The sequence below is a fragment of the Oncorhynchus mykiss genome, chromosome 8 (assembly GCF_057628025.1).
Source record: "Oncorhynchus mykiss isolate SJ-2025 chromosome 8, ASM5762802v1, whole genome shotgun sequence".
NCBI classification, from domain to species: domain Eukaryota; kingdom Metazoa; phylum Chordata; class Actinopteri; order Salmoniformes; family Salmonidae; genus Oncorhynchus; species Oncorhynchus mykiss.
The window spans coordinates 24,287,706-24,305,244 of record NC_143029.1 but is presented as its reverse complement, the minus strand read 5'-3'; the positions used below and the strand labels follow the sequence as shown (position 1 = coordinate 24,305,244).

The window sequence follows — 17,539 nt, the reverse complement described above, 5'->3', positions numbered from 1 at the left end:
CCAAGCCAGATGGTGAAAGAGGTATTGTAGTTGTAGTAATTTAGTTTTCTATCCGGGAGATGCGCCTGGCTCACGGCTAACTGGTACTTTCACTTTCTGATTACTGGAAATCTGGAGGATGTTTCAAGAGTGAAAGTAGAAGCAGTACAGACGTGTTTACATAACCTGTTAAGATATGACTTTTGATCTGGTATTTGATGACCCTCTCATCCAAACCTAATGTTGTGACTAGTTTGTTTATTTTCTCTGTTGATTGACATTGTGAGAGTATTGTGCAGGTAAACAAATTGGGCATATTTTTCTTGCCAGAGCCACAATCGATGTAATCCCTATCCCAGTCTGTTGTCCCCAAATGCTTCAAGACAGCCACCATTGTCCCTGTACCTAAGAAAGCAAAGGTAATTGAACTAAATGACTATCGCTCCATAGCACTCACCTCTATCATCTAGCAGTGCTTTGAGAGACTAGTCAAGGACCGTATCACCTCCTTTGCAGATGACACAACAGTAGTAGGCTTGATTACCAACAATGACTTGACAGCCTACAGCGAGGAGGTGAGGGCTTTGGGAGTGTGGTGCCAGGAAATAACCTCTTACCCAACGTCAACAAAACTAAGGAGATGGTGGACTTCAGGAAACAGCAGAGGGAGCACCCCCCTATCCACATCGATGGGACCGCAGTGGAGAAGGTGGAAGGTTTTAAGTTCCTCAGCGTACACATCACTTACAAATTCAAACTGAAATGGTCCACCCACACAGACAATGTAGTAAAGAAGGCACAACAGCGCCTCTTCAACCTCAGACGGCTAAAGAAATTTGGCTTAACACCGAAAACCCTCACAAACGTTTACAGATGCACAATTGAGAGCATCCTGTTGGGCTGTATCACTGCCTGGTACGGCAACTGCACCGCCCACAACGGCAAAGCTCTCCAGAGGGTGGGGCGGTCTGCCCAACGCATTACCGGGTGCAAACTTCCCGCCCTCCTGGACACCTACAGCACCTGATGCCATAGGAATGCCAAAAAGATCATCAAGGACATCAACCACCCGGACCACTGACTGTTCATCCCGATATCATCCATAAGGCGAAGTCAGTACAGGTGCATCAAAGCTGGGACAGACAGATTCTTTCTCAAGGCCCTCAGACTGCTAAACAGCCATCACTAGCACAGAGGCGGCTGCCTATAGACATAGATTAGGAATCACTGGCCACTTTTAGAAATGGATAACTAGCCACTTTAATAATGTTATGTATCTAGCATTACTCATTAGGGATGCACCGATTTGCCATTTTTGGCCGATACTGATATCTGATATTTTCCTTGCAAAAAAAAACGATACCGATATTTACAATTTTAGCAGCCTTTTAAGCATTCTAGTACAGTTAAATAGTTAACATACACACATGGACGCAGCGGTCTAAGGCACTGCATCTCAGTGCAAGAGGTGTCACTACAGTCCCTGGTTTGAATCCAGGCTGTGTCACATCCGGCCGTGATTGAGAGTCCCGTTGTGCGGCGCACAATTGGCCCAGCATCATCCGGGTCGTCACTGTAAATAAGAATTTGTTCTTAACTGACTTGCCTAGTTAAATAAAGGTTACACAAACACCACACTGACCAAAAAGTTATTTTGTTGGCATTTACGTATGTCCCCATTACCAGTAAAACATAATCAAAAACCTATTTCTTTCACTTACTTGCTGTGCTGTTTCGTTGTTCATTTGTTCAGTCGTTTCATTCTCAACCAGGATTTCTATGGAACGCCGTTTGTCTTTGCGTGGCAAAAAAGATACACGTCAAATAACACTATTTGATGTGTCAAATAGCACTACATCTGTTTTATTAGCTATAGTTAGCTAGCTAACTATATAGCTAGGTGTCATCATCTAAAATAACCCTAATTTATAAGACAGTTGTTATTTGATTAATGGTGGTCGGACCCATCTACGTGAAACTAGCCACAATAAGGATTAGCCATACACATACACATACTTTTATTTTGAAGGCAAACCGCAAATTCCACTATTGTGCCTAATCCTTACTGTGGCTAGCTTCACAACACGTAACCCGGTGCGGTGGAGCCTCACTAGCCAGATGAAGCTAGCTGGCTGCTTATAACGTTAACTTTGGGCAACAGGGTTAAGTTGCTGACTAGCTATTTATTTTCATGAACTGAAGTTCAATTTCCGATTCCTAAATCATTGCTAAGAATAACGAAAATGACTGCAGGTTCTACTGGTCATTGTTTTCAGTCTGGGTCTGTTGGTGCTAGCTAAGTTCCAAGCTAAAGCTAGCTACCCCAGAAATTGCGGCCGAACAAATTATGCTTTATTACCAACACGGTATTGTAAACACATCGTTCGTGGCTGGTGTTTGCTTGTTTGCTGACTTTTTTGTACAGCTTTGACAGTGCTACTGTATCGTTTTTGACATGCAAAGACCCAAACAGCGTTCCATAGTATGTATGTCGTGAAACTAATAGCAATGACACTATTACTGTGTAACTCCGGTAGGGCAACATCTCAAAATAGCGCACTTGGTAGTGTGTACCGGTGCTAGATCAGTCCGCGAAAGCCAACATCACCCACGACAGAAAACATTTGATTGTCAAGGGCAATGAATTCCATTATTTGGCTTTAATGGATTTCACCTTTGAGTTGTCTCGCTGAAATGTTGTTACTCTTTAAAATGACTGCTCGAGGGGGGTAGCTCTAAGAAGTTAAAACCTGTTTGGGAAAGGGGTTCCACTAGCGGAACGTTTCGACAACATCCGGGGGAACTGCAGAGCGCAATTTTTTTTTTAACATAAAAAATATGAAACTTTTATACATACACAAGTACAACACACCAAATTAAAGCTGAACTTCTTATTAATCTAGCCATCGTGTCAGATTTCAAAAGGCTTTACGGGAAAAGCACACCATGATTATGTTAGGATAGCACCTAGCCACAGAAAGCCACACAGCAATTTTCCAGCAAAGGAGAGGGCTCACAAAGTCAGAAATAGCGATTCAATTAATCACTAACCTTTGATCTTCATCTGGTGGCACTCCCAGGACTCCATGTTAGACAATAAATGTGTGTTTTTTTCAATAAAGTTCATCTTTATGTCCAAAAACCTCATTTGAAATTGGCGCGTTATGTTCATAAATGCATTGTCTCAAACAAACATTCGGTGAAAGTGCAGAGAGCCACATCAAATTACAGAAATACTCATCATAAACATTGATCTAAGATAAAAGTGTTTAGCATACGATTAAAGATACACTTCTCCTTAATGCAACAGCTGTGTCAGATTTCAAAAAGGCTTTATGGAAAAAGCAAACACTATTACAGTGCCTTGCGAAAGTATTCGGCCCCCTTGAACTTTGCGACCTTTTGCCACATTTCAGGCCTCAAACATAAAGATATAAAACTGTATTTTTTTGTGAAGAATCAACAACAAGTGGAACACAATCATGAGGTGGAATGACATTTATTGGATATTTCAAACTTTTTTAACAAATCAAAAACTGAAAAATTGGGCGTGCAAAATTATTCAGCCCCTTTACTTTCAGTGCAGCAAACTCTCTCCAGAAGTTCAGTGAGGATCTCTGAATGATCCAATGTTGACCTAAATGACTAATGATGATAAATACAATCCACCTGTGTGTAATCAAGTCTCCGTATAAATGCACCTGCACTGTGATAGTCTCAGAGGTCCGTTAAAAGCACAGAGAGCATCATGAAGAACAAGAAACACATCAGGCAGGTCCGAGATACTGTTGTGAAGAAGTTTAAAGCCGGATTTGGATACAAAAAGATTTCCCAAGCTTTAAACATCCCAAGGAGCACTGTGCAAGCGATAATATTGAAATGGAAGGAGTATCAGACCACTGCAAATCTACCAAGACCTGGCCGTCCCTCTAAACTTTCAGCTCATACAAGGAGAAGACTGATCAGAGATGCAGCCAAGAGGCCCATGATCACTGGATGAACTGCAGAGATCTACAGCTGAGGTGGGAGACTCTGTCCATAGGACAACAATCAGTCGTATATTGCACAAATCTGGCCTTTATGGAAGAGTGGCAAGAAGAAAGCCATTTCTTTAAGATATCCATAAAAAGTGTTGTTTAAAGTTTGCCACAAGCCACCTGGGAGACACACCAAACTTGTGGAAGAAGGTGCTCTGGTCAGATGAAACCAAAATTGAACTTTTGGCAACAATGCAAAACCTTATGTTTGGCGTAAAAGCAACACAGCTCATCACCCTGAACACACCATCTCCACTGTCAAACATGGTGGTGGCAGCATCATGGTTTGGGCCTGCTTTTCTTCAGCAGGGACAGGGAAGATGGCTAAAATTGATGGGAAGATGGATGGAGCCAAATACAGGACCATTCTGGAAGAAAACCTGATGGAGTCTGCAAAAGACCTGAGACTGGGACGGAGATTTCTCTTCCAACAAGACAATGATCCAAAACATAAAGCAAAATCTACAATGGAATGGTTCAAAAATAAACATATCCAGGTGTTAGAATGGCCAAGTCAAAGTCCAGACCTGAATCCAATCGAGAATCTGTGGAAAGAACTGAAAACTGCTGTTCACAAATGCTCTCCATCCAACCTCACTGAGCTCGAGCTGTTTTGCAAGGAGGAATGGGAAACAATTTCAGTCTCTCGATGTGCAAAACTGATAGAGACATACCCCAAGCGACTTACAGCTGAAATCGCAGCAAAAGGTGGCGCTACAAAGTATTAACTTAAGGGGGCTGAATAATTTTGCACGCCCAATTTTTCAGTTTTTGATTTGTTAAAAAAGTTTGAAATATCCAATAAATGTCGTTCCACTTCATGATTGTGTCCCACTTGTTGTTGATTCTTCACAAAAAAAATACAGTTTTATATCTTTATGTTTGAGGCCTGAAATGTGGCAAAAGGTTGCAAAGTTCAAGGGGGCCGAATACTTTCGCAAGGCACTGTATCTGAGGATAGCACCCCATCAAACAAGCACAGAAAATCATATTTCATCCCGCCAGGCGCGACACAAAACTCAGAAATAAAGATATAATTCATGCCTTACCTTCGAAGATATTCTTTTGTTGGCACTCCAATATGTCCCATAAACATCATAAATGGTCCTTTTGTTCGATTAATTCCGCCGTTATATTTCCAAAATGTCAATTTATTTGGTGCGTTTGATCCAGAAAAACACAGGTTCCAACTCGCGCAACATGACTATAAAATATATCATAAACATTTTTTCATCCGCACGTGAAAATACTGCCCCCTAGCCCAAAGAGTGAGACCTCTTTTCTATAACTTTGTGTGAAATCTATTTCTTATTGCAACGGCAAGTAGAATATGCCCTTTGTGTTTTATAGGAATGTAAGGTGTTAAATGTGAATGGTTTTAGGCTTACTGCTAATGTTTTTTATTGTGCTGTCCTTAGATAATCTCATGGTCTGCTTTCGCCTTAAATCCTTTTTGAAATCTGACACGGTGGCTGGATTAACAAGAAGTTATCTTCTCTGGGACAAGTGGGAGGCTAGCGTCCCACCTCGACAACAGACAGTGAAATTGCAGGGTGCAAAATTCAAAACAGAAATCCCATAATTAAAATTCCTCAAACATATAAGTATTTTACACCATTTTAAAGCTGAACTTCTTGTAAATCCAGCCACAGTGTCCGATTTTCAAATAGGTTTTACGGCAAAAGCACACTAAACGATTATGTTAGGTCAGCACCTAGTCACAGAAATCCATAAAGCCATTTTCCAGCCAAGGAGAGCCCTCACAAAAGTCAGAAATAGCGATTAAATTAATCACTAACCTTTGATCATCAGATGGCACTCACAGGACTTCATGTAACACAATAAATGTGTGTTTTGTTCGATAAAGTTAATCTTTATGTCCAAAAACCTAATTTGAAATTGGTGGGTTATGGTCAGAAATGCATTGTCTCAAACTAACATCTGGTGAAAGTGCAGAGAGCCACATCAAATTACAGAAATACTCATCATAAACATTGATAAAAGATACAAGTGTTATTCATGGTAATATAGATAAACTTCTCCTTAATGCAACTGCTGTGTCAGATTTCAAAAACGCTTTACGGCAAAAGCACACCTTGCGATTATGTTAAGCGCCAAGTCACAGAAAAACAATCAGCCATTTTCCAAAGAAGGAGAGGTGTCACAAAAGTCAGAAATGCCATTATAGATATTCACTTACCTTTGATGATCTTCATCAGAATGCACTGCCAGTAATCCCAGTTCCACAATAAATGTTTGTTTTGTTCGATAAAGTCCATAATTTATGTCCAAATACCTCCTTTTTGTTTGCGCTTTTAGTACACAAATCCAAACTCAGGAAGCGCGGGCAAGTCCAGGCGAAAGTTCAGATGAAAAGTAATATTACAGTTTGTAGAAACATGTCAAACGATGTATAGAATCAATGCTTAGGATGTTTTATCATAAATCTTGAAAAATGTTTCAACCGGAGAATTCCTTTGTCTTTAGAAATGTAATGCAACGCAGCTACCTCTCACGGGAGCGCGCCTGACAGAGCACATGGCCTTCAGGCAGACCCCTTACTCAATCAGCTCTTATTCTCTCCTCATTCCCAGTAGAAGCCTGAAACAAGGTTCTAAAGACTGTTGACATCTAGTGGAAGCCTTGGGAAGTGCAATATGACCCCATAGACACTGTATATTCGATAGGCAATGACTTGAAAAACCACAAATCTCAGATTTCCTACTTTCTGGTTGGATTTTTTCTCAGGTCTTTGCCTGCCATGTGAGTTCTGTTATACTCACAGACTTCATTCAGAGTGTTTTCTATCCAAATCTACCACTTATATGCATATCATAGCTTCTGGGCCTGAGTAGCCGGCAGTTTACTCTGGGCACTTAATTATCCAAGCTATTCAATACTGCCCCCCAGTCCCAAAGAAGTGAAGCTTTAATTTGGTGTATTGCACTTGTGATTGTATGAAAGTTAAATATTTCTAATAATTTTTTGGGAATTCCGCACCCTGCAATTTCACCGGATGTTGTCAAAACGTTCCGCTAGCAGAACCTCCAACCGTAACAGGTTAATAGCCTATGAATGAAAGTTTACAACGTAGGTGCACAGGTTGAGAAAATTGACACATTCAATACTACCTTGCACACTCTTGCCTGCATAAACTCTCCACGGTGTCTTGACATAACCATGATTGCGTTCCTGTCATGTATTGTCATGTTGTGTCCTGTTCCTGTTCTTTCTCTTCACCCTGTCTCCCTCTGCTGGTCGTATTAGGTTACCTTTTCTTCCCCTCTTTTCCCCAGCTGTTCCTTGTCTTCTCTAACTACCTCGTTCACCCCTTTTCCCACCTGTTCCCTTTTTCCCTCTGATTAGGTCTCTATATCTCTCTCTGTTTCTGCTTCTGTCTTTGTCGGATTCTCGTTTGTGTTACTCATGCCTGAACCAGACTATCGTCGTGTTTGCTGCAACCTTGTCCTGTCCTGTCGGAATCTGCCTGTTCATCTAACCTTGTCCTGTCCTGTCGGAATCTGCCAGTCCATCTGAGCCTACGTGTGTTTCGTCATTAAAGAAACTCTGTTTGTTAATTCGCTTTTGGGTCCTCATTCACGCACCTGACAGAAGAATCCGACCAAGAATGGACCCAGCGACTTCGGATCCTCTCCACTCAGCCGTCGAGATCCAGGGAGCGATGCTAGGCAGACACGAGCAGGAATTGTCTGCTGCTCGACATGCCGTTGAGACCCTGGCCACCCAAGTCTCCAACCTCACAGAACAGGTTCACCATCTCCGCCTCGATCCACCGGCCACTTCCAGGGCTTTCGAATCTCCGGAGCCCAGAATCAATAACCCGCCGTGTTACTCTGGGGAGCCCACTGAATGCCGCTCGTTCCTCACCCAGTGTGATATTGTGTTTTCTCTCCAGCCCAACACTTACTCCAGGAGCACTGCTCGTATCGCCTACGTCATATCTCTCCTTACTGGACGGGCTCGTGAGTGGGGCACGGCAATCTGGGAGGCAAGGGCTGAGTGTACTAACCAGTATCAGGACTTTAAGGAGGAGATGATACGGGTTTTTGATCGATCTGTTTTTGGGGAGGAGGCTTCCAGGGTCCTGTCTTCCCTATGTCAAGGTAATCGATCCATAACAGACTACTCTATTGAGTTTCGCACTCTTGCTGCCTCCAGTGGCTGGAACGAGCCGGCTTTGCTCGCTCGTTTTCTGGAGGGTCTCCGCGCAGAGGTAAAGGATGAGATTCTCTCCCGGGAGGTTCCTTCCAGCGTGGATTCCTTGATTGAACTCGCTATTCGCATTGAGCGACGGGTTGATCTTCGTCACCGAGCTCGTGGAAAGGAGCTCGCGTTCTCCGTTGCCCCCCTCTCCGCATCACTACCATCTTCCTCTGCCGGCTCGGGTGCTGAGCCTATGCAGCTGGGAGGTATCCGCATCTCGACTAAAGAGAGGGAACGGAGAATCACCAACCGCCTCTGTCTCTATTGCGGTTCCGCTGGTCATTTTGTCACTTCATGTCCAGTAAAAGCCAGAGCTCATCAGTAAGCGGAGGGCTACTGGTGAGCGCTACTACTCCTGTCTCTCCTTCAAGATCCTGCACTACCTTGTCGGTCCATCTACGCTGGACCGGTTCGTCAGCTTCCTGCAGTGCCTTGATAGACTCTGGGGCAGAGGGCTGTTTTATGGACGAGACCTGGGCTCGGGAACATGACATTCCTCTCAGACAGTTAAGGGAGCCTGCGGCCTTGTTCGCCTTGGATGGTAGTCCTCTCCCCAGGATTCAGCGTGAGACGCTACCTTTAACCCTCACTGTCTCTGGTAATCATAGCGAAACCATTTCTTTTTTAATTTTTCGTTCACCTTTTACACCTGTTGTTTTGGGCCATCCCTGGCTAGTTTGTCATAATCCTTCTATTAATTGGTCTAGTAATTCTATCCTCTCCTGGAACGTCTCTTGTCATGTGAAATGTTTAATGTCTGCTATCCCTCCTGTTTCCTCTGTCTCTTCTTCACAGGAGGAGCCTGGTGATTTGACAGGGGTGCCGGAGGAATATCACGATCTGCGCACGGTGTTCAGTCGGTCCAGGGCCACCTCTCTTCCTCCACACCGGTCGTATGATTGTAGTATTGATCTCCTTCCGGGAACCACTCCCCCCCGGGGTAGACTATACTCTCTGTCGGCTCCCGAACGTAAGGCTCTCGAAGATTATTTGTCTGTAGCTCTTGCCGCCGGTACCATAGTCCCCTCCTCCTCTCCCGCCGGAGCGGGGTTTTTTTTTGTTAAGAAGAAGGACGGGTCCCTGCGCCCCTGCATAGATTATCGAGGGCTGAATGACATAACAGTGAAGAATCGTTATCCGCTTCCTCTTATGTCTTCAGCCTTCGAGATCCTGCAGGGAGCCAGGTTTTTCACTAAGTTGGACCTTCGTAACGCTTACCATCTCGTGCGCATCAGGGAGGGGGACGAGTGGAAGACGGTGTTTAACACTCCGTTAGGGCACTTTGAATACCGGGTTCTTCCTTTCGGCCTCGCTAACGCTCCAGCTGTCTTTCAGGCATTAGTCAATGATGTCCTGAGAGACATGCTGAACATCTTTGTTTTCGTTTACCTTGACGATATCCTGATTTTTTCACCGTCACTCCAGATTCATCTTCAGCACGTTCGACGTGTCCTCCAGCGCCTTTTAGAGAATTGTCTTTTTGTGAAGGCTGAGAAGTGCACTTTTCATGCCTCCTCCGTCACATTTCTCGGTTCTGTTATTTCCGCTGAAGGCATTAAGATGGATCCCGCTAAGGTCCAAGCTGTCATTGATTGGCCCGTCCCTAAGTCACGCGTCGAGCTGCAGCGCTTTCTCGGCTTCGCGAACTTCTATCGTCGTTTCATCCGTAATTTCGGTCAGGTGGCAGCTCCTCTCACAGCCCTTACTTCTGTCAAGACGTGCTTTAAGTGGTCCGTTTCCGCCCAGGGAGCTTTTGATCTCCTCAAGAATCGTTTTACATCCGCACCTATCCTTGTTACACCTGACGTCTCTAGACAGTTCGTTGTCGAGGTTGACGCGTCAGAGGTGGGCGTGGGAGCCATTCTTTCTCAGCGCTCCCTCTCTGACGACAAGGTCCACCCTTGCGCGTATTTTTCTCATCGCCTGTCGCCGTCGGAACGTAACTATGATGTGGGAAACCGCGAACTGCTCGCCATCCGCTTAGCCCTAGGCGAATGGCGACAGTGGTTGGAGGGGGCGACCGTTCCTTTTGTCGTTTGGACTGACCATAGGAACCTTGAGTACATCCGTTCTGCCAAACGACTTAATGCGCGTCAGGCACGTTGGGCGCTGTTTTTCGCTCGTTTCGAGTTTGTGATTTCTTATCGTCCGGGCTCTAAGAACACCAAGCCTGATGCTTTATCTCGTCTCTTCAGTTCTTCAGTAGCCTCCACTGACCCCGAGGGGATTCTCCCTGAGGGGCGTGTTGTCGGGTTGACTGTCTGGGGAATTGAGAGGCAGGTAAAGCAAGCACTCACTCACACTCCGTCGCCGCGCGCTTGTCCTAGGAACCTTCTTTTCGTTCCCGTTCCTACTCGTCTGGCCGTTCTTCAGTGGGCTCACTCTGCCAAGTTAGCAGGCCACCCTGGCGTTCGGGGTACGCTTGCTTCCATTCGCCAGCGTTTTTGGTGGCCCACCCGGGAGCATGACACGCGTCGTTTCGTGGCTGCTTGTTCGGTCTGCGCGCAGACTAAGTCCGGTAACTCCCCTCCTGCCGGCCGTCTCAGGCCGCTTCCCATTCCCTCTCGACCGTGGTCTCACATCGCCTTAGATTTTGTCACCGGACTGCCTTCGTCAGCGGGGAAGACTGTTATTCTTACGGTTGTCGATAGGTTCTCTAAGGCGGCTCATTTCATTCCCCTTGCTAAGCTTCCTTCTGCTAAAGAGACGGCACAAATCATCATCGAGAATGTTTTCAGAATTCATGGCCTTCCGTCAGACGTCGTTTCGGACAGAGGTCCGCAATTCACGTCTCAATTTTGGAGGGAGTTTTGCCGTTTGATTGGGGCTTCCGTCAGTCTCTCTTCCGGCTTTCACCCCCAGTCTAACGGTCAAGCAGAACGGGCCAATCAGACTATTGGTCGCATCTTACGCAGTCTTTCTTTTCGCAACCCTGCGTCTTGGTCAGAACAGCTCCCCTGGGCAGAATAAGCCCACAACTCGCTTCCTTCGTCTGCGACCGGGCTATCTCCTTTTCAGAGTAGCCTCGGGTACCAGCCTCCGCTGTTCTCATCTCAGTTCGCCGAGTCCAGCGTCCCCTCCGCTCAGGCTTTTGTCCAACGTTGCGAGCGCACCTGGAAGAGGGTCAGGTCTGCACTTTGCCGTTATAGGGCGCAGACTGTGAGAGCTGCTAATAAGCGTAGAACTAAGAGTCCTAGATATTGTCGCGGTCAGAGAGTTTGGCTCTCCACTCAGAACCTTCCCCTTAAGACAGCTTCTCGCAAGTTGACCCCGCGGTTCATTGGTCCGTTCCGTATTTCTCAGATCATTTCTTCTTCCGCGATATCTTCGTCGCGTCCACCCGGTCTTCCATGTCTCCTGTGTTAAGCCCATTCTTCGCGCCCCCGCTCGTCTTCCCCCCCCCCCCCCCCATCCTTGTCGAGGGCGCACCTATCTACAGGGTCCGTAAGATTTTGGACATGCGTCCTCGGGGCCGTGGTCACCAGTACCTAGTGGATTGGGAGGGGTACGGTCCTGAGGAGAGGAGTTGGGTTCCCTCTCGGGACGTGCTGGACCGTTCGCTGATCGATGATTTCCTCCGTTGCCGCCAGGTTTCCTCCTCGAGTGCGCCAGGAGGCGCTCGGTGAGTGGGGGGGTACTGTCATGTATTGTCATGTTGTGTCCTGTTCCTGTTCTTTCTCTTCACCCTGTCTCCCTCTGCTGGTCGTATTAGGTTACCTTTTCTTCCCCTCTTTCCCCCAGCTGTTCCTTGTCTTCTCTAACTACCTCGTTCACCCCTTTTCCCACCTGTTCCCTTTTTCCCTCTGATTAGGTCTCTATATCTCTCTCTGTTTCTGCTTCTGTCTTTGTCGGATTCTCGTTTGTGTTACTCATGCCTGAACCAGACTATCGTCGTGTTTGCTGCAACCTTGTCCTGTCCTGTCGGAATCTGCCTGTTCATCTAACCTTGTCCTGTCCTGTCGGAATCTGCCAGTCCATCTGAGCCTACGTGTGTTTCGTCATTAAAGAAACTCTGTTTGTTAATTCGCTTTTGGGTCCTCATTCACGCACCTGACAGTTCCGACCTCTGTAGGCAGTGTAAACAAGCACAGCTGCAGTCGGTATCTTCCGGCAAAGACAAACCCTACAGTATCAATTCTCCATATTACAAACCTTTGAGAATACTTCATTCCTGAAACGCCCTCTTTGTGGATACAAGAAACAAGATTCTCATCTCATTCACCACAACTGTAAATGGGGCAGTTTCTTGCGTCCAACCAGTAGGAACAGGTTTTGTGTTGAACAGACGCAAAACAGATTCCAGATCATCTACTTCTACCCTACATGCATTCCCCCACAACGCCCCCAAGCCTTAAAGCTGTTCCAGTGAGAGTGTCTAACAATACTGGATGTGATTTCTGTAGGAATATTACTCATAGCATTGGTCACAAGTTATGTTAGTTTTTCTTTTTTACTTTTACAATGAATGTTATAGAGACTTTTAAGGTTGTTTCACAGGCTAATGGTTAACTACGGCCAGTTGAATGCCAGATGAGAAAACAGGTGATGCTGCAGTTCTAAAAGCCTACTATAGTGTCTCTTGAATATGAAAGTGAAACTGTTTCTGATAAAACCCATCTCTTTTCCCTCAAGCTGTGTACATTTTCACTTTCCTCTGGGCATCAAAGAAGGAAGTCAGATAGTCTTTCAATAGTCATCTTCCAAAGGAATTCACACACCATTATGGTTCAGTAAGTCAATTTTCCTCTTTACATTTAGCACTAACTGAAACATGATACAGTTAAAGGCAGATCTGATCTGTGTATTTTTTGTTCAATTGATATCCAGACTGAAACATCAGAAGACTGATAATAATTTCCAAATTGATAGGCACACAGTATAAGTCATGGCATCATTGGCTGCGTTTACACAAACGACACAATACTAATCTTTTTCCACTAATTGGTCTTTTGAACAATCAGATCAGCTCTTTTTTTTAAATTGGTCAAAACTTCAGAATTGGTCTGCCTGTGTAAATGCAGCCATTATGTTGCACATTCGTTTTTCTTAGGAGATCACCTGTCTGAAAACTTATGCATTGCTCATTGTTCACCCTTCATTGAGTTCTTATTTAACACCACTATGCTTTATGAATAAGTCAAAGTGATGTGGTGTGTATAGGCTACTGGTGCAGACAAAAACATAATGGGGGTTATGATGCTAATTATATGGGTGTAAAATAGATGTGAGCTATTGACTTTTAGTTTCTTGTTTCCTGTAGATCACATGGTCAAATAAAGGCAAGAGGGGATGTGGGCGTGAGACTGCACAGCTTATCTCAGAGGGGTCTGTCATAGTCAGAACGAAAGTGAAAGACGACTTCAAATATTTACATTGTCTGCACACTGGTTGTTATATTATACAGTAATATGTATTTTATTGTCTGTTACATGATTAATAAATATGTTTTCCCTGTTCACTCCCCTTACATATCTACAATGGAACGCAGAGGTAATTATTTTAGCAGGACACTGACCTACCACTTATTTAAATAACGTTTCAGGACAGATCTTAGGTTAGGCTTATAGTTGTCTGGACAGTGATCTAAACCAAAACATTGCTACTTTTAGTTTTAAGGTCTATACTTGACTTTTTTTAATCCATTATAAAACAGAGGTGCCAAGGTTGATGAGGTACTACACCATCACCACTGGCAATACTATGGATTCCCATATCCAGTTTATGAGACAACTTGGAGGAGGCTTCATTGAAGTGATGTCACTAGAGCAGGGTGATGTCATCATGTCTTTCTGTCCCATCGTCTCTCCTGCTGGTACTGATATTGAGGCAGCACTGCAGCAGATTCCAGGTAGCCAAACCTCAAAGTATCCTCCAAAACTAAATTACTGTATCTTCTATCTCCATATCAGAGTTGATCTAGATAGAACATGTATCAGGTGGCTAATGACATGAATAAATTCTTTGTTTTGTCCCTCATTCTTTTGACAGAGGGTAAAGATGTCATTCTGGTAGTCCTGCATCACTTTTTTAACCCAGACTGCACTGTACCTGACAGCAGCAGACTAGTGACCAGAAGTGATGTAATACTCACAGTGGACTGTCTGTTCCATGAGAGTAAGGGAGGACTACTGAACTGTCCTCGCAACAAAGCAGCAGTTGGTAACATTCTGAACCGGCTGAACAGGAAGCCAAAGGTAGTTCACCCATGTTCTGTGTATATCTGTCATTCAGTCAAGATCATTCATGAATTTGACTCACAAACCAGACTCAGCTGGTGAGCAAAAACAGTACATGCAAAAGCAGACATTTTAACTGAAGCATTTTATTAGACAGGGTCCAAGAGTGTAAATAATTTGTTTTCATTTAAATATGAGTATTTGTTATTTTTAATGAAAATATATTGAACCACTTTATTCAGTGTATTGCAATATTGTATTCATAGGTGGTAGATATCAGCATGGACATCCCTGATCACAGAAACAGTCCGGTATGTATATTTTCATTTAACAGCTGACAACATTACCAACAAATGTTAACCACTATATTATGTCATATTTTTAGTCTGATACACAGTATTTTTTTTTACAAAGTTTAAAAAGATCAATTTTTTATGTTATTTGTAACCTCTCTGTTGCAGCATACATTTACTAGAGGTAAGTACTAACTATAAATCATACATTAATATGATGTATATGTACAATATCTACATTCCTTTGTCATTTAAGATATTGGGGGATCAATGTTGATTCCTGTAAGAAAAACAGACTGCAAACTGATTATGTGGAAGCATTGTTTGACTTCAGTTGGAAAACAACATCCACCACTTTCTCATTTCCAAAAACTATTATGAAGGAAGTGCTTCCTGTGTCGTTTCAAAGACATAGTTCATCTTGATAACTGGATTGCCATATTACCAAATAAGCACAGTGGACTACTAGTGTATTCTTCCCCTTGAGCTACTTTTGATGTAATACAATTAAAAATATAAAGCATTATATCTAGATAGTGTGAATAATGTCTACATGTTCTTCATATTGTCTATGTCTCTATAGAGATGTCAGGGATGGTGAAATTCTTCAACTGTGTGGTTGGCAATACCTTGGGTGCTCATGTGGATTTGACAAGACATCTCGTCATCAGAGGAGGCTGTACTGAAGTGATGCCACAAGAGGAGAGTGATGTCATCATGGCTTTCTGTCCCATCGTCTCTCGTGCTGGGACTGATATTGAAGCAGCACTGCAGCAGATTCCTGGTAATCTAGTCAGGGCAGGGTCAATCCATCCAAAATTAATTGGAAAAGGCAAACAAAATAAAATGGTAATGAGATGATGTGTATTTTGCTTTCCTTTTGACAGCTGGTAAACCTGTCATTCTGGTAGTACTGCATCACACCTTCAACCCAGACTACACTGTACCTGACAGCAGCAGACTAGTGACCAGAGAGGATGTATTACTCACAGTGGACTGTCTCTTCCATGAGAGCCAGGGACTATTGGAGTGTCATCGCAATGAAGCAGCAGTCAAAGAGATTCTGAAGAAGCTTAATATACATCCTGAGGTAATAACTCATCACCGTCATTTTTTCTCTCACTTTGTTAGTTATGTACTATGAGAGCTAAAGATAATGTTGAAATCTTTAATTCTTGACAAACTGAATCTGGATCTGTCTGTATGGGTCTGCTCATGGTATGAAAAACCAAAGCAAATTACAAAATACATCAGCATTATACTGCATTATACCCTCTCAACCAATTTTTGTATTGGGATTTTTTTTTAAAGCAGGGCCTATTGTTTTTTTTCATGATTTCTTCTTTTGTATTGTTGGTGAAAGTCCTATTCAGAGGTCTTGTTGCTAGTAATGTAGTAAATATACAGTACAACCTCCATACTATTCTGAGGGTTCTGAAGCCAATGTGTCTTTTTCTAATTGTTTTAATTTCCAGATGGTGTGTTCCAGTGTCCTTGATTGCATCAGAGCAGACAGGAGTTGTAAGTCCATCATTAATTAAAACTAAATTCTACAACATTACACTATTTACAGTTGCTTATGTTCACAGTATATTCATAACTAATAACTATGTAATCCATATATGTAGTTGTTGGTAATTATGACATGTTTTTATAGAGGTTATATTGTTTGCATTTCAGAAACATTGACTGTATTGTGATAATTGTACTTTACTGTAGCTAACTGACATACAGCTTTTTATGTTTTCTACTCTCTTACAGGTTGCCAGAGATCACCATTTGCATGTGTTGTTGGGCTCATTATGTTTATTGTTCTTTTGTGTTTGGTGGTATTTTTGATTGTTTTTTATAGAAAGAAACAATGAGGTTTATCAAAATAACCTAATGGAAAAAGAGCAAGTAGGTCTAAAAAGCAACAGAGGAATAAACCGTATAAATTACACAGACAACACAGATAAACTGACTTAATTATACATACAAAATAATTAATAAAGCCTAATAAAGCACCTACTCTACATACCTCTATCTATCTATCAGGATAGTATAGTAGTTTAAGATGGCACGATGCTCATGTAATATTGTAGGACTACTCTGATAGTATATTCTGTTGTCACTTTGTTCTGCTTTGACTGCCCTTCTTTTAAATATTAAAGTCATTTAATTTCAGTTGCTTTATGAGTGTGTGATTGATGAAGCACAAATAGTCATACACTGTACCTGACAGCAGCAGACTAGTGACCATAGGTAATGTAATACTCACAGTGGACTGTCTCTTCCATGAGAGCCAGGGGTAGGAGTGATGATGCGTTGTTAACTAATTGGGAAGGTGGTATTTACCAGTTGGCAAGTCGTAAATACCCGTTTGCACTCGTTGAAAAATGCTGATTGGCTAATGACAAACAAGCTGCGTCAACCGTAAACTAAAACTACATCTTGGCATAGCTGCAGGAAGTAGGCGTGCTGGGTGTGCTGCCGCACCCCCTGAAAAATGAGAATCCAAAAGTAAATATATATTGACTCAGCAAAAAAAAGAAACGTCCTTTCACTGTCAACTGCGTTTATTTTCAACAAACTTAACATGTGTAAATATTTGTATGAACATAACAAGATTCAAACACTTAGACATACACTGAACAAGTTCCACAGTCATGTGACTAACAGAAATGTAATAATGTTTCCCTGAACAAATGGGGGGTCAAAATCAAAAGTAACAGTCAGTATCTGGTGTGGCCACCAGCTGCATTAAATACTGCAGTGCATCTCCTCCTCATGGACTGCACCAGATTTGCCAGTTCTTGCAGTGAGATGTTACCCAACTCTTCCAAGGCAC

General features: G+C 43.2%; 1 protein-coding gene across 1 annotated transcript; it reads left to right on the top strand.

Moving 5' to 3' along the window:
• The first annotated feature begins 12,297 nt into the window (after positions 1-12,297).
• Positions 12,298-16,875, top strand: LOC110529644 (uncharacterized). Its single transcript, XM_036985071.2, has 9 exons — positions 12,298-13,730; positions 13,894-14,088; positions 14,229-14,434; positions 14,683-14,727; positions 14,878-14,893; positions 15,293-15,493; positions 15,597-15,799; positions 16,185-16,230; positions 16,471-16,875. Exons 1-9 carry the CDS (start codon positions 13,649-13,651, stop codon positions 16,572-16,574), a joined length of 1,098 nt encoding a protein of 365 aa, XP_036840966.2. The 5' UTR covers positions 12,298-13,648; the 3' UTR covers positions 16,575-16,875.
• The last annotated feature ends 664 nt before the right edge of the window (positions 16,876-17,539 follow it).